A 23,181-nucleotide genomic window follows, 5' to 3' on the forward strand; every position below is an offset into this window, starting at 1 on the left:
GTGCAATAACAATCCTTAAGTAGCAATGGACAGGCATTAGAGCTTAGAAATGGGTGACGTGTAACAAGGAGCTGAACAGTTTTTCAGTCAATGACCATCACAGTAATTACCTAACGAGGTAGAATGAGAAATTCAAGCTCACTGGTCCCGCATGGCAGGGGTCTTCATGAATAAAAAAAGCAATGCCAGTACTAGGCTGCCAATGCCACGCGTCTTCCCACTACCCAAAGCAAGTACCAACCATTCTACGAAGAAGAATCACATGCAATTCGGTTTCATGCAACAGAAAAGAAAAGCAGAAGCAGCTCTTTTGAGCATTGAACAAGATTTTTGGGGGAGTGGGTGTGTAATGCACGAGATCTGAATGTTTTGAGGGAGGAGATGCAGAGTTTGGTGGGATATCCTTGTGCAGGAGCTTCAGCTGGGCTGAGGTCTAAATGTAATAATGGTGTTAAAGCAGGTCCCCGGCTGGTCAGTGGCCATGGGGGATGCCCAGCGCAGCAGCAACAGAGATTTGGTGGGTTGCAGAGGAAGAAGACGCCTTTTGATCTTCACAGGCGAGTATGGGGGCCTAAACAGGCCTGGCTTAGCGCTCTCCAAGCTTTGGAACACCCTAAAGATACCCAATGGGTTCTTCAGCCCACTGGTTAGTTCTTTTTCTCTCCTGGCTTGGGTTTTTACTCATGCTTTCTCTTTTTTTTTTTCTATCAGAGGGTTTGATATCATCCCTGAGTTCATTTTATTATCTGATATGAGAGTATGATGAGTGGAGGATTCGAATATTCATTTCAACAAAGTTATATCAGGGAGGATTCTAGCCTCATTTCTTATATCAAACCTCTATATGATTTTGAATCTCTCTGAATGATATAATCAATACATAATAAAATAATTTAATGATTCTGACCTATCCTTTATATCATACTTGTAGAAATTTGAATCTCTGTATATATAATCAATGGCATATAAAAAATATATATTTACACCTATTGATTGCATTCAACGAATGAGCTACAACCATAGACCACGTTTACTTTGTGAAACTTATTTTGCTCCATTACCATCCTTCTCTGCTGTGCTGACAAAGCTAAGTAAATGATTTCATGCCTTGTAGACTGTGTACTTGTTTAGGTTATGGTTATCCATAATGTGATTTACAAGGTTTTAATTGACAGGCAGTCTACAATACTCTAACTATATCGGAACATCCTTCTCTGCTGTGCTGACAAAGCTAAGTAAATGATTTCATGCCTTGTAGACTGTGTACTTGTTTAGGTTATGGTTATCCATAATGTGATTTACAAGGTTTTAATTGACAGGCAGTCTACAATACTCTAACTATATCGGAACTGATCTATATTGCTTGTTTTGAATCTCCATCAAACATTTTATCACACTCATGTATGTATATATGGGAATACAAACCCTTTTGTTTTGTTGGTGGTAGTCTTCTGCTTGTTTGAATCCCCATCAAACATTTTATCACACTGTATGTGTATGGGAATACAAACCCTTTTGTTTTGTTGGTGGTAGTCTTCTGTAACTTGATCCATTGGATTGTTCTTGCAATATTTTTTTTGGGTTGTCATAACATTTGATCTGAAATGTTGATGAAAAAATTTACACAATTAAATTTAAAAAAACCTTAGCCTAATATCATTCTAAACTACCATTCTAAATTATTTAGCTTAAATCCATCTTTCATTTTGAATTTGAATCTTATCTCCTAGTTTGAGATTTTGGGCATTCCAGTAGAAAAAAAAGGCTACCTAATGTCTCCCTTAGTGTGCTAGATTAGAAGTATCATCCGTAGAAGAGGAGGCAGACTACTGTTCATTTGTTTTCTTCTCTAGATTTAAAAGGCCTTTCGCTTTCTAAATTGATTCAGTAGTCTGTTATTGTTTGTCAGGTGATGGGAGAAGTGAACACCTAAACACAGAACTGGCTGCTCCTAGTGCATTCTCTGTGGGAGATGTGGGCATTGTACAGGTTGTTTGTAATTTGATGCTTTAGATGTTTCAACTGTTTAAGCTTTCTCTCTATTCTTAAGATCTTTTACAACGTAAAACAATATGAAATGTGTGTGCAGGATGTGACCACCATTGGACGAGTTGCAGGGAGAGTTGATGTTGTGATTCCAATAGCCACAGGCAAGTTTTAACAGTAGACATTTTCTGGTTCTAGGCAAAAGCGTTTTGTTGTTAATTTAGTAAAGCAGTTATTGAAAATGATGCAGTTTCGGGAGTGCATGCGCGGTTGGAGAGAATAGAGGGCAATCTGTTTGTAACGGACCTGGGGAGCACCAATGGCACATACATTGATAATAACAGAATTAAGGCTTGGACGCTTTCTCCTCTCTCTCCTGGGAACCGCCTTACATTCGGTATGTTTAACCTCTCCTCCAAATAACAAATAGTAATGGGAAGATCAATATTAAGGAGTGTGTTTTTGATAATTCGGGGTATATCTGACTTTTAAAACAAGTTTCTAAATATGGATATATATGATTGATTAAGTTCTGTAAATCACTCGAAGTAAGAAAATGGACAAAAATATTTAATTTTTTTTTTTTTTTTTTGGGTTGAGAAAGAAAAATGTAAAACATATATAGAAAAGATAATTATTATATTGTGATTTTATGTTTGACAATTCGTGATTATTTGTTGGGTAAAAAGTTGGTTGTTTATACAAGTGAAGGTTGAGACAAAGAATTGCTCTGATGAATCTTTAGGAAGCAAAGCTTATATTGATTCATCTATAATGAATAGAGCAGCGCATGACCCTCAAAACGAAGAAAAAGTTGTATATTATTAAACATGAGTTATCTACGTATAATGTGTTGATATGATTGTAATTTATTATTACAAAGAATTCGGATATGCCAATTGATGTTTAGAAATATAATGCTAGGAATCAATGAGAAATTCATGAGAGAAACTCAACACTAGTCCAAAAAGAATTCTAAAGGAAATGATAACCTAATATATTTGTAAAGAATAATGCATCTATCTTTAATTTGAAGATAATGCTCAAAATAATGATGCACTTTTATTGACATGGGTTCTAAGAGTTTTGTTAACTTCATTATACATATAAGCTTTAAAGGTCCCATCCTTGATACCTCTATGGATATCTCTTTTCAACATGTGAGGAGAATCAACAATGATTATATAGAGAGAATATGGTTTGCATTGATGCTAGTTTTTTGTAAAGACATACTATAATGCATACCCAAGAAAAACAATGAGAAACACGCTTAAAAACAAGACCAACAATCAGGTCTAATGTATAGCCATGATATAAGGTTGATAAACATTTACAACATGATACCAACTTTCTAGATATAACATTAAGACTAGATCATACACCAAATCCACTTAAAGACACTTTTAGATCAAACTCGGATTTTATAAGCAAGTTTAGTGAGCATTTCATCCTTTATTAAGTATTTTTTATTTTAGCCTACATAATAGATTGAATCTACTAGTTATACTTACAAGAGACATCAAAGTTTGCATTTATTTTGTTATTTCACTTAATGGTGATGAATAGTTTAAAATGAAAAGAGGTTTGCCTTAAATTTCATCAAGATTCACAAAAACTTCTTTTAACTTTTTTCTTAAGAAACATTTAGTGTTTCTATTAAATATAACTCATTTTAAATTAAAATATGTAATTTTTATTTTCTAAAGGGAGATACATACTAATATGGTAAATGACCACTCAATTTTTTTGTCAAATACTTAATAAATTTGTTGGAAGGTTTAAAACTCCTAATCTTTCAACCATCTAAATATTGAAAAGCACCATATTTGTAGTTGTAAAAATTAGACAATTTAACTTCGAGGATAATTATTTAAAAGAATTATAGCCCTAATTTTTTATCATTAAGAGTTCCTATAAAAAACTCTCTCATTCACTTTCCCTTAAATTTGTACAAGTTACATAATGTTAAAAGAGGGTTTCTAAAATGGTAAAATAAACTATTATTATTAATTATGGAAGTTTTATTAAGATGACTAATAACTGATTTCTTTCTTAGATTATTTTTTAAGAAACAAGTTAACTATAAAGGAGAATGGTAATTTGAATGGCGAAAGGATAGTTTTTTCTTGGGGTTGAGTTTTCAAAGTAGCACCTAGACTAACTATTTCATGTGTAAAGAATAAACTCAAAATTCATTCAATAGGAAATTTTAAATAAAATGAGAACCTATGTATTGTAAAGAATAATACAACCAAGTTTAATTTAGAGATAGTGATCAAAATGGTGATACATGGAAACTTTAATTTAGTCTTATCCTTGATACCTCTATGGATGTCACTCTTCAACATGTGAGGAGTATTGGCAACAAAGATATTAGGGAGAAGATGGTTAGTACCAATGCTATTAATGCTTTGCAAGGATATACTCTAGGCATATCAAGTGTTCTTTACCACTTGTTCACACAACTTCATAGACAATTGGAGATTCTTGAATGAATTTTTTATTCCCAATTGTCATCTTCCATGTATAATTTGGTCTATGAAGTAATATTACCATGTAAAATATAAATGAAATATAAAAGAACAAATTTAACCAAATTAACTACACCAGGAACTAATCATTTTTCCACAAGGTTTTAGATATTGTGGAGACAAGAATACTATTAACTCAAGCTCAAATAGTCTTGTGAAGGCTAAATCCCTAGTTACCATAGCCATATTAAAATATGAAACGTGTGTTTAACTCTTTTACTTTCTAAAATGGGAGTTGAAATAATTCCTTTCAAGTTTTTTTGATAGGTTAAATAGGAGTCTATCGGGTCATATGATAAAAACATATAATAAATGAAATTGACACACCAAAAAAATGCTAATTTAGAGTAAAACAAAGAAGGATGACTGATTGGCATTAGAAAGACTACATACTAAGCAACAAAGAAGAACTAAAAGAATTTTCCCACCAAGAAAGCATGAGGAAGAACATAGTATAAATTTTAAACAATATGTCTATCTTGGGTACTCTTGAACCACCAATGCCACTAATTAAATCGTTAATCATAGAAAGAAAACGTATACCAATTACACTTACTATTGCATCACTATAGGTCAATGAGAGGGATTTTGTAGATAATAGTCCAACTCATAAAACTTAACATTGTGGGTAAACTCCATTCTCTTAACTTGTGCAAAGTACCAGCCTCTAACAAATGAAGGGTGAAGGAAATCATGATTTACAATTTTCCATTGGTATGGTTTACCGTTAAATATTTCAACATGATCTTCAAATCAAGGCAAAAGATAGAACATCCTCTAATTGATGAAAGAGTACCAAAAACTTCTTTTCTAGCACACTAATATCTCCTATCGCGACAACCTTATTAAGACCATTATTAGTTGAAGGAAGATAAAAAAAATGCCCTTACTTACTAGATGAGCATGAACACCATCCTTAGGAAGCAAAAAGTGAAGAATTCAATCATACACAATAAAGTCCTTAATTTTTACTTCAAATTGCTATAAAAAAAATCTTCATGGAATGAAGACCTTTAAATGGTTGGAAAAGTTCTTAAAATTCATTGAAGCAAAATGGGCAAAAATAGACTGTAAGATTTTATTGGAGATGATGAGCATATAGTACGGATTAGAAGATTTACTATCAAATCTCCTCTATAACATAACAAAAAACCATAAGAAAAATATACTAATAGCTACCAAACAAACTAAACCTAACAAACTATCTAGAAATTTTAGAAACAAATAACCACAAATTACTGTATAATGTGAGTCCAAACTATAGAAGAAGTTGGCTCATAAAGAATCAAACATGAGTTCAAACATAATACAAATATTTTCCACCTACCACTTGTCACATTCTATCAATAATAAATTCAAACTAACTTTACCAAAAATAAGAAGGTAACTCCCATATTAATAGAAATGTGCCAAAGAAATCACAACCTAATCACCTTAAAAAATGATTAAAATAAAATTAAAGTGTACAAAAATATAAACTATATTTTAAGAGATTGAAACATCCAAACCAAAACACCAATCATCCAAACAAAAAGTTACCTAGCCCCAAATCATATTGATAAGAGTCTTGAAAGGAGATTGATCAATCCAAATATGAGTCAAAAGATCATATTACATTAAAAAAAAATGTGAAGAAGATATTAAAATAGTCACACAGAGATAAAAATTCATCCAACAAATGAGTTTCAACTCATGAAAACAAAAAACAAAATAAGTCTAGAATAACCATTGAAGAATCACCCCAATAATAATATTTCCAAAAAAAACCGTCCAAATCAGAGAAATACCTTCAATAACCACATCCCACTTAGCTTCATTAATAATCCTATTTTGTTGAAATTATTTCAACAGAGACTCACCAATACAAAAATATTATATTAGTTTATTTAATTAGTCAATAGGCTATTCCCTGTGGGGGCACCCCACATCGGGAAACTGTCTCACGCCGTGAGTTTGGTTTTTCCGGTTACCGACGATTTTCCCGGTGACTCGAGCATAGTGGTTTTGTGTGTTTGTCAATTGTTTTTAAAACAATGGTAAGCTTTTGTTGCCGAGAAAATATGAGTCACAGTACTTTTGAACAGCTGTCAGGCTTATCGAAGCGATTAAATATGTTTTAACCCAAAAAAAACAATGCAGTAATGTCATTCCTAATATTTGTAGCCAAATCTCCGTAATGGACAGACACGTAACTGTGAGTGGAGGTAGATGTCCTCATTACCATCTATGGTGGCCTTATTGGCTGTATTTAGGCATATAAATTCTGGCTGCTATAAAAACCCAGTTTGCAATTTAGTTGTATTGATTTAATTACACTTGAATCTTGTTGGTCATATTGAACTGTTGCACTTATGTAATACAAAATTTAAAAAGCCAGGCTACTAAGTCTACTAGGGTTTATAAATACTAAACGTTGTTTGTCATTGCCATTTTTATAAAAGAGTAGTACAAAACGTGAAATTGAATGTCCATGCCATTTTAATATATAAAATAAAGAAATTGGGCTTATGTTAATAGTAGCCTTAGGTTTAATATTACATGAATATTGAGTCAAATTATAGCTCTGCCATGATAGAAGAACAAAAATGCTATAGGCAACTCTAAACTTCACCAAATGTCTGATATTTTTTGAGTAACATATTTGGTTATGTGCTACGCATGCAAATTGGTATTCCCATGAACTTTATGATCTTGAGGACATAATAAAAATCATTTCATTTGATTTTTATGTCTAAGGCGTCTTTTATATGAGATGTATTGGCTAACTTTTAAAATCAATGGCTCAAATCTCATTATAACCGATGCAAGACCATTGGGAAAAAATTATCTGTTGATTTTTTCACCAAAAAATTATGTCTGCTTTGACAGTTTTACAAAGGATAGATTTTTACAAAGGATAGATGGAGTGCTGGCAGCAGGCTGTTCAGATTGGTCTCAGTCCAGAAGGTTCTTGTCACCATTGTCATTGTCGCGGGAGTCGTAAGCAAAGAAAAATGACATTGAAGAATTAATCAATGGCTGTCTTGACGTCCGTACCTATGCAAGACGATTAATCAAATCTGGTCTGTTCGTCATCTTTGCTTGTTTTTCCCAACCGCTATTCGCTAGTAGTTGTTTTTTACTGTTGTTCGCTACCGGTTGTCTAATTAATATCCCAACTGTCATAATACATCCCAAAAATGGTTTGTTGAAACATTTTGTGTTGACGATAGTATTTAAAAATTCAATTTCAACAATCACCATCACTTTACCTGTTTTGGCTTGCTGAATAAAAGGGACATGAAACACGTTTTATGAGGGTCTTTTAATTTGTACGCATGGAAACTCAACCTTCTAATCACAATTAACGGTATCGAATCTTTGTGGGACTTGTTGAGCTTTAACTTGGGTACAAAAATCAGCCAACGCGCCATGAATTTCATGCAGTGGAATGAAACACAGAATTGCCAATAAAATTGGCATCAAGTATTCTTTGAGAAGATTTGAAAAGCCGTAAAACATGGCTAATTGGAAAAAGAGAGCAGCTTTGAAAAGCCATAAATGATGGCTAACAAGAAAATGGGACCTTCGTGCACCATGCCAATGTACATGCCTTTTGGAACTCAGGTTTTTGAGTTACAAAGGCATTGTTTTCTAAAGTCAATAACAAATCCATTTTAATGATGTCTTAATTTCCAAAGCCACTTATATCTTAATTTCGTAAGCCACTTCTATGAAACTATGTAATCAATGTCATTCATCTATCATTAGTGACAACATGTATATACTTATGTTGTTTGTATTTCAATAAGAGTGCTTATACATTGAATATGCTAATTGGAAAATAAGAGTGGCATATGAAAAATTACTCACACAGTAGGCTTAAAAATAAAGTACATTTTTAAAGTGAATTATATTATTAAGTCAAAGAACGATGACATAGAACATTCATTTCCCAAACATGTAAATACAGGTATATTTATTTCACAAAGAGATTTGTTAATATAAGAAATCTCCCCCTGTCCTTCGTATAAAAAATTCCAAGTTTCTTTTAAGAAATAGAAATAATATCACATCATTATGCCTATCCAAAATACAACATAATAGTCATTTAATTCTTTGAGAGCACTTGTTTTTTACATAGATTAAGAATAGAGTAATTTATAAAAGAATGAGAGAATATTAAAAAAATCATATCTAAATAAGATATATTTAATAAAATAATTTTAAAGAGATACTTATAAAAAAAATTGATAAGTCAATTATCAAATTTAGATTAAAAATATTATTTTTTATATAAATCAAAATTTTAAAATTTAATAATGTTAAATCTTTTAAAAACGTCATCTTTAAATTTACAATAAATTTTTTGTAAAATTAGAAAATACTAAATATACATTATCTTGAAATTTTTGGAGGAGAAAATGTTGAATAAATACAAAGAATTAATATTTAACTAAAATAATGGTACACATAAATATAATATAATCTATATATATGAAAAAAATATTTGGATTATGTATTTTTATTTTTATATGTTAGATTATAACATTATGAGGCAATATATATCTAAACATGATTACATACAAATGGGGTTTATTGGCCTTTCAAATATCATCAAGTGCTACTTCATTGTGCAATCAATTTCTATGCTCATCAATCTCTTTTTGCTACTTAATGCACAATGGGCTTTAGGGATGATTTTTCTTAACTCCTTACCCCTTTTATTTGCTTGGTGTACCCCCCGCTCTCGCCAAACCCCCTGCCCCCTCCTCCTCCTCTCTCTCTCTCTCTCTCTCTCTCTCTCTCTCTCTCTCTCTCTCTCTCTCTCTCTCTCTCTCTCTCTCTCTCTACTGTAAACATAACATGAGCCTATTAGTAATGGAGCTCAATTATCTTTTTGATTCAATTTTTTATTTTAATTGCATTTGGACTCATATAAGTGGATGCATAGTTGATTAGAAGATATCAATTCTCCATTGATACCTTTGTTGGAGTGTATTTTGATACCCTTTGCTAGCCATATTCACTAGGCAATGTTTATATGATTTTTTTTACTCTCTCTCTCTCTCTCTCTCCATATATTTTTCTCTCTCATACTCCTTGTTTCTCCTCCCCTATCTCTATCTCTCTATCTCTCCCTCTCTCTCTATCTCTCTCCCTCTTTCTCTATTACTTGTCTTTGTTAGCTACTTTATCTCTCACTCTTGATTCCTCTTTATCTCTCCATCTCTCCATCTCCCCCTCTCTCATTGTCTCCCTCTTTCTTTCTCTATTACTTGTCTTTGTTAGCTACTTTATCTCTCACTCTTGATTCCTCTTTATCTCTCCATCTCTCCATCTCCCCCTCTCTCATTGTCTCCCTCTTTCTTTCTCTATTTCTCCCTCTTCCCCTTTCCTTCCACCTTTATCTCTCCCGATCCTTCTATCTTTTCCAAGTTATATCTATCTTTATATCTCTACTTATTTTTATCTCTATCTCTTCCTTTCCTATCCATATATCTCCTTCCCTCTCCCTATTACTTCCTCTTTCTAAATCTCTCCACTTTTCCTCTCTCCTCTTTCTATTTCTCCCCCCTTCTCTCTACATTTCCCTCTCTATACCTCTCTTTGTGACTTGTCTTTGTCACCTTATTTCTCTTCCACTCTTGCCCCCTCTATCTCTATCTCTCCCTCCCCTTCTCTATCTATAACTAATTATGTGTACCTTTCTCTTTGATTCACATCATCTCTCATACTTCATATCTCTATCTCCCTCTCACTCTCTCTATATCTCTCTCTTTCTCTCTCTCTCTTATTCATTCCATATCTCCAAATATATCTCTATTCACTCCTCTCTTTATCTCTTTCTGTTTATCGCTCTCTGTCACCCTCTATCTATATTTCTCACTCTCTATATATTATCTCTCCCCTCCCCCCCTCTCTCTCTCCCTCTCCCCCCCTTCTCTCTTAACATTTTTTACCTATCCTCTACTAGTATATTCCGCTTTCTCTCCCTCCCTATCACTATTTTTATCAATATCTCTCTCCCCCCCCCCTCTCTCTCTCTATTGCAAACAAAATTATTTGCTAAATATCCTACCTAATCACCTCATGTCCTGCATAAATATGTGCAAAAAATAGACCAGAAAATTACTTAATTGAACTTCCACACTTCTTCGGCGTAACCATTGCACACCAAGGTGCAATTGCTAGTATATACAATGGTTATGTGCTATGGGTGTGAGCTGTATGATCTTGTGGAAATCATTTCAAATGTCACTCCGGTTTTTTGTTGTTGTCGATTGCCTGAAAATTATAATTAGTCAAAGTAATTATAGACCCTTGAACGAATGTATTTCATCCCGAAAAAAGAAATGTCATTCTCATGGATGCTACAACTGTCACTTTACGTGCATCGTGTCACTAGGAGGCATTTCTCAATTAGACACCACCTCGAATCCACTACCTCTGGTGAGTTGAAATCAGGCATATTGGAAGCCAGATAGAACTGCCTCCAATTACAATATACATGCAAGCTTTTAGAAGGTAAAAAAAAAATCATTCAAGAGAACCATTAGCATAGAGAAATCGAATCAAGGATAGTAGATAGAACAAACCTAAAATCTTGTATTCAAGGATAGAAAAGTAGAACAAATCAGAGAAATCTTGCATTGAAGGATAGCAAATAGATTCTGCATAGTTCAACTTATTATATGTGTTGTAGGACAAAATTTGTGTTTATCTATTGTATCTTGTTCTCAAGTTAGAATTAGATTGCATTGTTCTCAAGTTAGAATTAGATTGCATAATTCTCGATAATTCCCCTTCATGGAGTGTAATTTCAAAACAAGAAGATAGAAGAATGGTAGCAACGTTCAAAATGTAGTAATTTCATCTTCATTATTTGAAATGATTCAAATTAAACAAACTCTCATATGCCAAACTTTCACTTTTTCATCTTTCATCGATGTTAATAGCTTATAGCCTTATAATATTCGTTGTTTCAAATTACCTGACAGTGGAAAAAAACAATTCCTATTATAAAGGGGTCTTTGGTTTATGCAGTCAAGGTAGGGAGATCCAATGAAGGACGACCCCACCTTGCAGTTCATAACACAAAATACCATGCAAGATATCGGCATAACAAAAAACACTATGCAAGATACCGACAATCGGTAATAGAACACAAGGTCTAACCGGTAAACAGATAAAGAGAAACCTAACTGGTAGAAACAACACACGATATAACCGATAACCTGATAGATCAATCATTATAATCAGTTAGTGAATTACATAAGCCTTCAACGGCTACACATGCTAGACCGCAGCCCAGGATTACAAAACAATCCATACAACACAAATCTAAGATCTGCAGATCTTTTGCTCGATAAATAAGCTTCTGGTAATAGCCTGCATTGTTCTGCATTGATCCGGACTTCAGTCCCTTAGACCAGAATCTTTCTGGAAACTACATCTTCGCTCGATCTCTTCCTCCTTTGGTCTCTGTCCTACAAAATGAATATCTAAACTTTCCCTTTATACCATCCGCAAGAAATAACAACTCGATTAAGTCGGCCAAAGACCAACCAGTTCATGATGAAACATGCAAACGATAACATGCTACCCCAAATCACCAAGAACATCTTCAAATGCATAAAACTTCACGCGGTCCTTCGAGAACATTGAACAAGGCCCAAAACAACATCGCTCAATGATCCACAAGTTACGAAAACCACCCGCAACTCGATTCATCTTCGTTCCATACACTACAAAACCAACCGGCAAGAACATACCAATATTGGGCCAATATTGGGATTGATGTCTCACCGGGATCAAAATCAAGGTGTCGGTTTGAACTACTCCGGTGCTCCTACATCAAACTCTCGAGGTTAATTGAAAAATGAGTCCCATCACTTGATCTGGTTCAGCGATCTATTAGTACGTACTTGCAACTGCCTGAGGGGTTCGACAGTCTGACTACATGTTCCGGTTGCCTCTCCTCGGCAAATCTACCAGTCTACCCTGCAGCCTGCCTTGGTTCGGCGATTTGTTCAAGTCTCCATCCACTAACTACCACAAGCTCAAGCTTTAGGTTGGGTGGTCTGCTTGCAACCCTTGCACTGCCTCACGTTCGACGATCTGAACAAGTCTACAAGTTGCCTCAACTTCCTTTCCAACTAACTGGTACATAACTAGGTCTTCTTTGATCAATAGGTTCATAAACCAACTTTGATACCACTTAACACAATCAAGGTAGGGAGATCCAATGAAGGACATCCCTACCTTGCAGCTCATAACACAAAACACCATGCAAGATACCGGCATAACAAAAAACACTATGCAAGATACCGACAACCAATAACAGAACACAAGGTCTAACCGGTAAACATATAAAGAGCAACCTAACCTGTAGAAACAACACACGATATAACTGGTAACCTGATAGATCAATCATTATAATCAGTTAGTGAATTACATAAGCCTTTAGCGGCTACACATGTTGGATCGCAGCCTAGGATTACAAAACAATCCATACAACACAAATCTAAGATCCGCAGATCTTTTGCTCGACAAATAAGCCTCTAGTAACAACCTGTAGTGTTTTGCACTAATCCGTATTTCAATCCCTCTGAACTTCAGTCCCCTCAGATCAGAATCTTTTTGAAAACTACATATTCGCTCAATCTCTCTCTCCTTCGGCCTTCATCCTACAAAATGAATCTCTAAACTTTCCCTTTATACCATCCGCAAGCAATAACAACTCGATCAAGTCGGCCAAAGACCAGTCGGTTCATGATGAAATGTGCAAACAATAACATGTCGCCCCAAATCACCAAGAACATCTTCAAATGCATAAAACTTCACACGATCCTCCAGGAACATTGGACAAGGCCCAAAACAACATCGCTCAACGATCCACAAGTTACAGAAACCACCCTCAACCCGATTCATCTTCATTCCATACACTGCAAAACCAACCGGTAAGAACATACCAATATCAGGCCAATATCGGGATCGGTGTCTCATCGGGATCAAAATCAAGGTACCGATTTGAACTACTCCAGTGCTCCTGCATCATTAGTGAGCAAAATTTTCCATGAAAAGAACAGACTTTAGAAATAAACAAACATAGTTTCGCAATTAAAGCATGAACAAGTTTACATAATAAAACTTACATATCTTATAATTCTTTTGCAGAAGCACCTGAAATCTATATTAAAATATACGTTTATCAAAAAGTTAATGTGGAGGTTATAGATTTTGCAATTTTATTTTTTTGTTTATAGTTTTGATTTAGTAGGATTGATATATTAAATGGTAGAATCAATCTGAGGTCTTATAGATTGTTTTCCTTTGCATTAAAAATCAATAATAATTCCATCCAAAGTAGTAGTGCACAACAGTCGTAGTAGAGTAGATTTAGAAGATTTGTTAAGTTTACTATTGCCAATAGAAAATCTCTTGTACATGTTTAGATTTCATTTATTTTATTCTTGTATTCCATTCTTATATGGTTAATAATGTAACTGGATATGGACTTACAAATATGGTTTATAATGTAACTGGATATGGACTTACAAATAGGTTTACAAATCACCTGTTAATCTACTCTCCTAATTTATATCTATTATTTTTTGTCTTAGATATATTATAATTTAAAAGGAATTATATTATAAAGCTAAAATATAAGAATGGAAGGACTTAAAAAACTTGCAAGAGATAGATGTTCATATTTCTTTTATTTTATTTCTGTTAGATACAAATATTATTGCTTCCATTCTTATATGGTTTATAATGTAACTGGTACATTTTTCGGCCTTCTAGATTCAAATAATTTTTTTTTTTTGGAAAATGTCGTAATCGCCTTTCATTACAGATTGTTTTTTCAGATTAAGAAATATGAACACATCATTGAATAAAGTACATTGAATATTGTAGTAGAAGATGCAATAAAGTTGAATGCATTACTATAATATTTCAAATCAATTAATAGTTTAATAAAACTTGTGCTGAGCACTTTTAGCTTTCAAAACAAAAACTCAGCATGACCACAGAAAAATATTTGCTTTAATTTTACATCTAATATTCTAAGTGAACTTTCGACAATGGAGAGCACTTGTGGATTCTTAATTATAAGAAAATGCTTTTAAATGGACCTTCAAATTTAAGATACAACCACAAATATTCTTTACCAGAAAGATAAAGCCACATATATTCCTTACCATATAATTGGCCAAATCCTCATTCCAGGCGATGACATTGTCTGTTTGTATGTACTGATAGATCTTTAATTGTTCTATTGACAAAAACAAAATATCTATTTCCTATTCTACTAACTACTAAAATAACACTACTTATCAGTTACTGCTATTCATATATACATCATAAAATTCAATAATCTTGTTAAATTTGGGTTTATAAATTTATGTAATGGCGGTGTATCTATAATTTGGGTATGTCATGTTTTATGTTGGGTTTGCATGACATTGATTTGGGTATATTAAGTTGCATCATGGGCTTGTGTGAAGCATTTTATGTATGTCAAGCTTTATGTTGGGCATTGTTTTTAGGACATCGGATTTTACGCAGGGTCTATCATTATAGATTTTGCTATCCATGTTTTTGTATGGCTACCAAATGTGTTGGTATAAATAATATGGTACAAACTAATGAGTACTTTCTGTGTGTGGATTTACACACATCTGTTGGCGTTTGATCTGGACGGGTAATTGTTTGTTTGCTTGATGCAACCAAGACATGTTTGTTTTGTAAAGAGTTTAGATTGTTGTATGATGATTATGTTGTATCGTTGTCATTAATGGCAACTTTGTTTCTACAGTCATCTGAGTCCTATAGTTCAACTGGTAAGGTTTAATCGGTAAGTAGAGACTGTTTTTATCAAAACCGGTAATTAGGACTTTAACCAGTAAAAGATAGACAAAATAATATTCTGACAACCGGTACAAGAAATTTATGAGCTGCAGTTTTGCAGTCGCAAAGAAGACTGGTAGATGAAGTTATGTTTGTGACCGCATGTGGTGATTCGATCAAGTGAACGAGATTTGATTGACAAAGCAGGCATTTTGATGGACATTCAACCAGTAGTGATGAAAATCACTTAGATCAGTAAAACGACACATAATTGGATTTGTTATGTCGGTAGTCGACATAACTAAGGCGTGCAATGTAAGATTGTCTAGATACATTGAACCTTGGGAATTTTCCAAGGTTCTAGCCAACCTAATGATGTTCTTAAAATGTGTGATGAGGTATGAAGGGATATATGAGCTTGAATGTGTAAGAAATCATTAGCGAATTTCGTATTTCTGATAGTGCGGTGATAAGAGGAGTTCTAAGATGAAGTTTATGTGATGTTGTAATGTTCTGAAGTGGATCTTATCAGACACTGATGGTGTTATACTGATCATTTGAATATGTTATCTCCCTAACAGTTGCAACAAGAAAATCCTCTCACAAGGTCACTCCTAATAGGGTGCAGTCGGATCCTAATAGGTTTGATCATTAAATCCTCTAACCAGGTGACACATTAACTTGTGTTTACAAATACCAGTGACATGGGTAGCTCCTAACAGGGCTAGTCCTCATAGGCCTTATTATATAGCTCTTAGTCAGGCTGGTCCTCACATACCTTATTGTATAGCTCTTAACCAGACTTAGACACTCCTAACAGGGTGTGTCCCTAACTGGGTGTTGTTGACCTTAACCGATCAGATCTCTATACTACAGATAGTGGATCTTTGTGGGTACTAACTCCCACCGTGGTTTTTCCCATTTGGGTTTTCCACGTATAACCTCTTATGTCATGTGGTTTATACTTTATGTGGTGATTGCTTACTTGGTATTATTTCTTATATGCCTATTGAGTTTTAAGTTGGTGAAATTGATAATCAGATTTGTATTGTTTTTACTTGCACTGATTCACCCCCCCCTCTCAGTGCCTTATAAGTTCATCAATTGGTATCAGAGCCAAACTTCCTTAAGGCCTAACTGCTTGGAAGGGATCTCTAATCCTAAGACAAATATGGGGGAAGGAATGAGTTATAGAGAGATGGCTAGGGAACTTGCAGAAACCAAGGAAGACCTAGAAACCCTAAGAGGCATGTATAAGGCATCACTAGCTAAAAGGAAAGAACTAACTAAACAATTGTTGGAGATCAATGAAAGCAACTCTTCTGATGGAGAAAACATAGATGCATTGGTTGAGGAGGTGGAGAAACTAAATGGTGAGAAAATTAACCTAAGGAGAGAGCTTGAAGCTCTTACAATCCGGATGAGTTAAGAACTTGAAGCTAAGAGGGCAGCTGAAGACAAGATCAAAGAGAAAGATCATGAGATCTATAAGATAAATCAGGAAAATTGCACTCTTTATGCACACTGACATGAGGAGAAAGAAGAAATCAAAGCAGATATTGATATGGCAATGTCTCTTAGAGAGACTCTTATGAAGCAGAATGAAGATATTACTAAAGAGCTTGCAGAAGCTAATGAGAAGCTTGCAAAATTCAACAAGAGTTCTACCATGCTGGATGAATAGATCCAATCTTAGAGGATGAATGGTGATACATTTGGGTTAGGATACAATACATTTGAGAAAGGAAAACCTTCTGGTACCAAGAGCAACATGCAATGAAGGTAAAATAGATCCTAAGGCTCAGAAACCTATCGGTAAGAAAGCTTACAAACTTGTTTGTTTTAATTGTCATAAACTAGGAAATATTGCTAATGTTTGTAGAAGCAGATCTGATGCTAATATTGGTTATAGACCTAATACTAGATATGTGCCTAGAAAATTTGAAGGTTATGATTATACATGCAACATGTGTGGGCATAGATCTATCGAATGCAGGTATGGAGCTAATAATCCAACACCTCATATAAATCCAAGATCTGTTGGTGATTGGAGAAGGAATTCCAATGACTGAAAGCACTAATTAGCAAAGACCCTATGTTAACCGGTTTAGTCCCTATGAGATGGAGAGAAGAGTTAATGTGATTTGTTCAATCTGCAACAATTATGGACATATGGCAATGAACTGTAGAAGAAGGACAGGTAGAGGCAATGTAGGACCGTGGAAAGCATGGGGAATGGCATGTTATCATTGTAACAAACCGAGACACATTGCTAAGTTTTGCAAAACATAGAAGAACCAACCGATGAATCATTTTGCAGACCAAAAAGGAAGGTAGAAAGTTGATATTGAAGAAACTAGAGCTGAGATGAATAGAATTTGGAAGAAGAAGAGTGATGACAAACTATTCGAGGAATCAAATTCTTCACCTAGTGTGGAGAATCCATCATCGACAAACTAGGTTGTTTCTACAACTTGGGGTGTACATATTGTCAAATCTTGAGATGAACCCTTGGATAAAGTACTGTAAGTTAAATCTGCATATTCTGATGCATTTTGATGTTTATAAGTCTTTTTGAATCATAGCCGGTAAATAACATTTAGCTTTGGCAATAGGTAATATGCTTAAGAGTGTTTTAAGGTGTTTTAGGGTTTTGTCGGTTAAAGCATTTAATGCGGTAGATAGAAAGCAAATAAAAAGAACATTTTGAATTTCATTTCTCACATTGCGATCTTGAAAGCATTTAGCGAGTGAGTAGAGCAGAGAAAAGTTTGTGATTGTAGCATTCAATGTGTTTAGCAAAGATCTGAGGTGATTGGAAGAACATTTTGTATCGGTGAACGGTGTTGAAGGTTTTGACAGTGTGAAACCCTTGTGCTGAAGCAAGAAAGGTATTTATTAGAAAAATATTACTCTTTGCTTGGAGATATTGCATATTTTGGTATGGATACTCTGCATCTTGTTGATGTGACCGAGAGGCCACGACTGGAGTTCAAACGAAATCCTTTCAAATAAGAAGGAACAGACCCTGTCGGTGCCCTATCTAGTGTACCATATGGAGTTTTGCACGTTGAAGATGTCAGATCATTTTATCATTGCAAACTAGAGGACATGCGTGTATTAGTTATTCTTGACCAATATAAATGATTGTGTGATAACAAGGGCATATTGAAAGAACAATTTAAGAGTATCACCGAGAAAGGGTTTTATCATGCAATCAACTTCATTAATGATTTTCATAATGAGTTAGTCAGATTTGTTTTGAGTCGGATTCATGATCAATTTATGTGGTTGGATCAATTGCATAAAATAATCAAGGAAGTCATCCATGCAGTAATCGGATTTTTCTCAACTGGTGAAGTACCCCTACTTAGATCAGTACCCAAGAATGATGTGGAGAAGTTGACAGGATCAAAATGGGATGGTAGAGCCATGACAGTAAACAACATCAATGATCCAGCTGTGAAATATGCCTCTATGGTGATTGGGTATAGGATTTACTACTCAAGCAAAGTGAACAGTATACCGACAACAACTATTCATACTGCCTACCAGATGGTAAAAGAGAACGTTGATTATGATTTGGCTCAAGCACTAAGAAGCTGTGAAGAAAGACAAGAAGTTGAGATTCAAATTTGGTCAATTGATTTTAGGTTTATTCTTCTATTTTCAAAATTATTTCCCCGATATTGGAGATGTTCAATGGATTTAAGGTACCCCTGCATTACTATGGATGAAGAACAACATTAGGATGCTGAAGGACAAGTTTAATAATATTTCTTGGGGCTAATTCAAGGAATTTCAAAAGGAAATGCATGCTAGAGAGCGCATACTGGCAGAAGTAGTTAACTGGTATGAGAAAACAATTTGTTTTATGGTAGATACATATAATTGTATGATGGAAGCAGTTATCCCTAGAACCACATAGGTATTACCTATGGGATATGAGGTAGACAAGGATCTACTCATTGCTTATGCTGATCATTTGTTAGAGCAACCGATGGATACCATTGCAGAGAGATTTGGGACATACAAAGAAAAATCACTACAAGTTCACTCTGGGCTGTAGAGACCAGTGATTGCAAAGAAGATAAGGAAGGAGGTAGAAGCATTCACTGAGTAGGCAGGATTTACAAAAGAGCAGATAGAAACAGCTAGGGCAAAGCACACAACAAAGTAAGGTGAAGCATCTAGTGTACCTACCGGTAAGACTAGAGCTGCAAAAGCCAAAGCAACATAAAAGATGGAAGAAGAAATCACAAAGAAACTGATTGAATCACAAAGAGGTAAACCATCTAAAATACAGTTTCAAAGAAAGCAGAAAACTGTTGATCCACCTGCTGCACCAGTGCAAACGAGAAAGAGGAAGAAGGAACAAGCCCACAAACCGGGAAATGATGAAGAGACTATTGAATCAGATGAGGATAAAAGAGCACTTAGAGAAAGTGTTAGGAAGCATAAGACAACCGGTAAGGAAAAACCACCTAAGAAACCATTTACATTAGAAGACTCTTTCAATAGGATGGTCGACATAATTAAGGATTATGGGATATACAAAGGTTTGAACACATTGTTTATTCATTTATTTGAAAGTCAACAAAGGGAGATTGAATGCAGTCATCATCAGTATGAATAAATCTAGTAGAACCCTCAATGAGCTACAAGGGTAGATTCCCAACTCTTTGTATAATCTTATTGATGCAAGGTGGCAGACTGCCATTAGCCAAGGCAAAGAATTCATTGAACAGATAAGGGTTAATGCAAAATCATTATTTAGATCCAAAAAGAGATTAACAAGAATGTTAATGCAAAATCATCATTTAGATCCAAAAAGAGATTAACAAGAATGTTAATAGGAGAAACCGAATCAGTCCAGAAGGAGACTGAGATTTTGATCAAGAAGGCTTTAGTTCTCATCCCAGATATAGAAGAGGAAAAAGATGAACAAGTTGAGAAAGATAGTTCTGAAAAGTTCAAGGCAGAAGAACTTCCTAAAGGTGTTAAGATCACAGATTTTGAACTGGATAATAAGTATATGTAAGATGATCCTATTGATACTGAACCAGAGATCATTCTTGATGATAACATCAAAGACAATGTTGATAATATTGTTGATGATATAGATGTATTTGATGTTGATGTTCAGATGTTTGAACAACATGAGCAACAAGGGGAACAAGTAGAGAAGAAATTTGAAGAAAAGAGCTCTTATGAGCCACCAGTGAAAATAGAGCCTACTGATACTCAAATTCCATTAGTAAGTGCATATATAAATATTGATGACAGTCAAAAGGAAAAGACTGATGAAAAGAAAGATGAGGAAGCACCGATGAATGGACAAAATGTGGAAACTTAACCACCATCGGTCAAGGACACCATTAAAGAAGAGAAGACAGAAGAAGATAAGATCGAGAAGGAGAAAATAGAGAAAGAAATGGCAGAGAAAAAGGAGACAAAGGAGAAGAAAATAATTGATGACGATGATGACAACTCGGTTAGTATTAAAGGACCTATTGATATGGACAATCTGAGTTCTTAATTGATGGAGATTGCAACAACAATGCAATCCAAAGCTCAAAAGAAGAGAATGAAGGAACAACAAAGAGAAGCATAAACAATAAGAACAACAGTTGATATTTTGTCTAGTCTCCTACCAGAGACTAATATTGAAAGTTTTGTTACTCCCATTGACAAACTTGGATAGTTGGTTACCGATGCTAGAGATCAACTCAAGACTTTTAAATATGAAGCATACATATCAGTTGAAAAGGACTACAAGAAGAAAAGGATAGAACAATTGATGTCTGAGATAGATAAAGGTAAGGTAGCACTCACGGTTAATAAGGATTTGTTGAAGAATGGACTAGAAACTGAAGGAAAGATTTTGGCTACTATTTCAAAATTTTCACTGTTTTGTGCTGATTTGAAGGAGAAAAGGGAAGATGATGAGAAAGAACATGAAATCTTGAGTGAAACTTTTAGACCACTGAATGACTTAGCTATTCATTTTGGTAGATTAGTTATAGAACTCCATCACAAACTTGAGGTGCATGAACATGAGCATGTTAAACAGGTTAGATCATTGAAGGAGCTCCAGACTCAACTGATTCCCAAAGTGGAAATTTTATAGCGAGCATACAAGGAGTTAGAGGATATTTTGGCTACACCAGAGATGAGTGTAGTTGATGCAATAGAGTAATTAGCAGTGCAGATAAATACACATGTTGAGATTACCGACACACTGTTAGAGAAACGGGATAATGATCTAAAACAGTTGAAGTTTCATTTCAATGACGCTTTTTCTAAAATTGCTTTGTAAAGACTTTATGACTCTTATATATATATTTTCTAATGCAAATTTTGATGTACAATGTATATATCTTTCATGTATTTTTACTTCTTTATTTGGCATTGTTTTCAAAGGGGGAGTAATAGTTAAAGAGTCAATCAAAATGTTGTATGTAATGTAAACGGGGAGTAGTAGGAATCTCTTTCATTTTTGTATAACATCATGCAATTGCTAAGGGGGAGTACATGTCATGTAGTTAATTTTTGACTTGCACACTTATTTGACAAATTGTTTTCCCAAGTGTTGTCATCAATGCCAAAGGGGGAGAATGTTGGCATTTGATCATTTGATCTCAACCGGTACTTGTTTGTTTGCTTGATGTAACTTGTACATGTCTATTTTGTAAAGAGATTAGATTGTTGTATGATGACTATGTTGTATATTGTCATTGATGGCAATTATATTTCTACAGTCATCTGAGTCCTACAGTTCAACCGGTAAGCAGAGATAGTTTTTATCAGAACTGGTAATTAGGACTTTAATCGGTAAAAGACAGACAAAATAATATTTTGATAATCGGTACAAGAAATTTATGAAGAATGGGATGATGCAGTTTTGTAGTCGCAAATAACATTGGTAGATGAAGTTATGACAAAGCAGGTATTTTGATGGACATTCAACCAGTAGTGATGAAAATCACTTAGATTAGTAAAATGCACAAAATTGGATTTGTTATGTCGGTGATTGACATAACGAAGGCATGCAATGCAAGATTGTCTAGATACATTGAACCTAGGGAATTGTTCCAAGGTCCTAGCTGACCTAATGATGTTTTTAAAATGTGTGATGAGGTATGAAGGGATATATGAGTATGAACTTGAATGTGTAAGAAATCATTAGCGAATTTCATATTTTTGATAGTGCGGTGATCAGAGGAGTTCTGAGATGAAGTATATGTGATGTTATAATGTTCTTGAAGCGGATCTTATTAGACACTGATGGTGTTATATTGAGATCATTTGAACTTGTTGTCTCCCTAACAGTTGCAACAAGAAAATCCTCTCACAAGGTCACTCCTAACAGGGTGCAGTCAAATCCTAATAGGTCTAATCATTAAATCCTCTAACCAGGTGACACATTAAGTTGTGTTTGAAAATCCTAGTAACGTGGGTAGCTCCTAACAGGGCTAGTTCTCAAAGGCCTTATTGTATAGCTCTTAACCGGTCTTAGACACTCCTAACAGGGTGTGCCCCTAACCGGGTGTTGTAGACCTTAACTGGTCAGATCTCTATACTGCAAATAGTGGATCTTTGTGGGTACTAACTCACACCGTGTTTTTTCCGATTTGGGTTTTCCACGTATAACTTCTTATGTCATGTGGTTTATACTTTATGTGGTGATTGCTTACTTGGTGTTATTTCTTATATGCCTAGATTGAGTTTTAAGTTGGTGAAATTGATAATCAGTTTTGTATTGTTTTTACTTTGACTAATTCACCCCCCCCCCCCCCCCCCCCTCTTAGTGCCTTAAAAGTTCATCAAC

General features: G+C 34.6%; 1 protein-coding gene across 1 annotated transcript in view; it reads left to right on the plus strand.

Annotated features, from left to right (window-relative positions):
- Nucleotides 1-253: 253 nt before the first annotated feature.
- Nucleotides 254-23,181, plus strand: part of LOC131061911 (uncharacterized) — a 29,031-nt gene continuing 6,103 nt past the window's right edge. Inside the window, exons 1-4 of the mRNA XM_057995761.2 lie at nt 254-646; nt 1,910-1,989; nt 2,090-2,150; nt 2,237-2,383. Coding sequence (XP_057851744.1) covers nt 382-646; nt 1,910-1,989; nt 2,090-2,150; nt 2,237-2,383 — 553 coding nt within the window. The 5' untranslated portion in view covers nt 254-381. The remainder of the gene's footprint in view (nt 647-1,909; nt 1,990-2,089; nt 2,151-2,236; nt 2,384-23,181) is intronic.

Source organism: Cryptomeria japonica, chromosome 9 (assembly GCF_030272615.1).
Source record: "Cryptomeria japonica chromosome 9, Sugi_1.0, whole genome shotgun sequence".
NCBI lineage: Eukaryota > Viridiplantae > Streptophyta > Pinopsida > Cupressales > Cupressaceae > Cryptomeria > Cryptomeria japonica.